Source organism: Leishmania major, chromosome 21, assembly GCF_000002725.2.
Source record: "Leishmania major strain Friedlin complete genome, chromosome 21".
In the NCBI taxonomy this organism is placed as follows: Eukaryota; Euglenozoa; class Kinetoplastea; order Trypanosomatida; family Trypanosomatidae; genus Leishmania; species Leishmania major.
In genome coordinates, this window is record NC_007262.2 from 281,830 (window position 1) to 285,000 (window position 3,171).

Sequence of the window (3,171 nt, forward strand, 5' to 3'; positions counted from 1 at the left end):
CACACACACACACACACACTCGCCATCTGACGTCCCTCACATATCCGTATGCCCCTTCCCCCCTGCCTCCCCGTCCCCCGTTTTTTCGCCCCTCACCGAGTTGCAGTTCCATCGGCAGCTGACCACCACTGGTCTGCAGCTTCTCTTTCCGCCCCCTTCTGTTCTTGGTTGCTGTGTACGTTCGGTGGTGCGCTGGCACCACATTGCGCTCTTCATCGTTTCGCTCTATTTTAGACAAGGTGTGTGTGCATGCGCGCGTGTGTCTGTGCTCCTCCTCGAAGAGGTGCGTGTGTACACGATCAAATCCTTTTGCCCGCCTTCTGCCCCGTCATTTCTCATGGAGCCCAAGAAGGCATCCAGTGCGCGCGGCAACTACGTGCGCCTTGGCAAGAACGCAGATGTGATCTACAAGGAGGCCGATGTCATTGGCCGCGGTCAGTTCGGTATTGTGTACCGCGGTCTCATTCCCGCCTCCGGCACCGTCGTCGCCGTCAAGCTGCTGCAGAATGTCCCCATGGTGTTCACTCCAACCTCGGAGCATGCAAGTCAGCACTTGCGCCATGCCGACCGGCACGAGGGTAAGGGCAGCCATCCGGCTGCCCTGTCCTCTGCGGGGCCGTCTTCCTCGTCGTTCGCCCCGCCATCCAAGCCAAGGTCTCAGGGCTGCCCGTCGGAGCTGGCGATTCTGTACGACGTGCGCGCCGACAACTGCCCCAACATCGTGCGCGTCATTTCCACGTGGAACAAGGTGCTGAGGCCCCCACGTAGCGAGGCAAGCAGCGCGGCAGCGGCCGCCGCGCCGCCGCCTCTATCGTCGTCCCCCGGCGAGAGTCGACCCTCTCGCATCTTTGTCATGGTGACAGAGTACTGCGAGGGTGGCGATCTACAGCAGTTCATGAAGGCCCGCGGTGGTGCCCTGCCCGCCCACGTTGCTCGCTCCTTTACTTACCAGCTCTGCAACGCCTTGCTGACACTGAAGCGGCGCCGCATCGTGCACCGCGATGTCAAGCCCGCGAACTTGCTTCTGACCTCCGCCGACTGCGAGGTGGCGACGTTAAAGCTGGCAGATTTTGGGATGGCCAAGGCTGCCCCGGCACCAGAGAGCCGCAAGGCGGGCCCGGGCAGCGCCAGTGGTGGCAAGGACACCGGCAGCGAGGCGCGTAACGAGGAGGACGAGCCGGCCGACGCCTTCTCCCCGCTGTTCCACTCGGAGATGGGGACACCGATGTACATGTCCCCGGAGCGGCTCGCCCTGCAGCCGTACGGCTACAAAGCTGATGTATACTCGGCCGGCATGGTGCTGCTGGAGATGATGCGTGGATCGTGTGTGCAGGTCAAGTGGGAGTCGCAGCTGTGCTCGGAGGTGCCGCGGACAATCTGGCGGGAGCTCCGGCAATACCCACCGGCCGAAGTGCCCGCGTGGCTCGATCTCGTGCGGCGGATGACCGCGGCGGATCCAGCTCAACGGTACTCGGTAGAGGATGTGCTGCGGCACTCATGGTTTCACGCGAAGGTGGGGCCGCCGCTGCCGCCGCTGACGTTCCCACTGCCGGAGACATCAGAGAGCGGCGGTGAGCGACAGCCGCAAGAGACTCGACTAGAGACGGCCGCAACGCCCGCCGTTGGTTGCACCGGTAGCGGCAGCCAGTCGACCGCGCACGCAGATGCGGACTCCCTCACCGCGGCTGCCGTTGGTGTTCCTGTCACTGGAAGTAATGAGACGGCTCCCGGGACACCACACCGCCACAACGACCCAACTGTGTGTGCCGGAGGAAAGAGCACCTCGGTTCCTGAGCCGTCGGCGTCTTCGTCCTCCGACGACGGCGAGGCGGGCGAGGGCACACGGCAAGCGATCAAGGTGGCTGCTCCGTCAAACAAGCACCGCAACTCTCGCCCCGCGGAGCCTTCGAGGTGGATGGTGCTGGGTGTTTGCGCGGAGGTGGACGCCGTCCACAATGTCGCAAGCGGTGCCTACACCGGGCCACCAAAGCCGGCACTCGGTGCTCAGGGTGCGTCGCCGGTAACGACCACCGTGCCAAGTGTGGTGACGGCTGAGGCGTTCTCACTGCCACCTGGGTGCGGCCCGCACATTATCACTAACGCTGTGCGCTCCTTCGTGGACGTGGTGTACCTTTACGTGCTACAGGACGAGCTGGACGCGGCACGTGGTCTGACGCTGGTGTCCTACCTGATGGAGCTGATGCAGAACGGGTACGCGGCGTATCTGAAGTGCCTCGAGTACCTTGGCTGCAGCTGGCGCCACACAGCAGCGATGAACAGCTGCACTCTCGGCGGGCACCGGCTCGTGGTGCGCGAGGTAAACGTGCTCTACGGCGTGTGGCGCCAGCTGATGGCACGCCTGCATGGCGCACAGGCAGCCTACACGGTGCGGCTTCCATCACGCATTTTGGACAGCGCCGCGGCGTGGCGACAGCGGTTGCTGAGAGCGTCGGCCCCTACTGGCGACGAGGCAGCGGGTGCCGACGAAGACGAGGGGGCGCCGACGGCGCTGTTCGTGGAGGAGCCGAGGGACGTGGACGTGAGCGACGCCTCAACGTTGTCGGAGGGTGACATGATGATGTCCACACTCCCTAGTGTCACATCCATTTCCAATGTCGTGGCAGATACGGAGGCGGCGGAGGGGGCAGGGGTGCCGCTGCTCGCTGCTCCTCCTGCACCGCGGATTGCGGAGAAGTTGCGCGTTTCTTCCGTCTGCGCGCGCGCGGAGCAGCTCATCTTTGAAAAGGCAGCTGAGTACGTTCAGTCAGAGGCGTTGTCCATGCTGATGGACTCGACGCCGCCGCCCGTTGCCGACGACTTGGGTGCGATGGACTGCCTGGAAGAGGAGGAGGCAGCGGAGCGAGTGTACCGGAATCGCACGACGCCGTCCCCTCCGCCAGGGTTGGAGCACCTGTCCACGGCCGCTGACCGTTCCATGCCTCCACACCGCGGCGTGGCGCTGCTGCGCGTGCTGCTGCGGCGAGCGGTGCTGACGATCTCTGAGGTCGGTTTAGAGGAAGAGGGGTCTAGGTCAGCGCGCACGCCTGTTGTTGCATCTGCAACCGAGTCGCTGTCCTATCTGGTGCCCCCACCGGGACTAAATCCTATGTCCGTTGCTGCAGGCAGCGTCAGCGTGGACGCTGTCTCCAAGATTGTTTTCGTTGTGAAGGT

General features: G+C 64.0%; 1 protein-coding gene across 1 annotated transcript in view; it reads left to right on the plus strand.

The window, feature by feature from the left end:
- Positions 1-337: 337 nt before the first annotated feature.
- The window catches only part of LMJF_21_0823 (conserved hypothetical protein), a gene marked incomplete at both ends in the record, with an annotated part of 2,937 nt that continues 103 nt past the window's right edge, over positions 338-3,171 (plus strand). Inside the window, one exon of the mRNA XM_001682966.1 lies at positions 338-3,171. This exon is cut by the window's right edge and continues 103 nt beyond it. Within this exon, the coding sequence (XP_001683018.1) occupies positions 338-3,171 (2,834 nt within the window).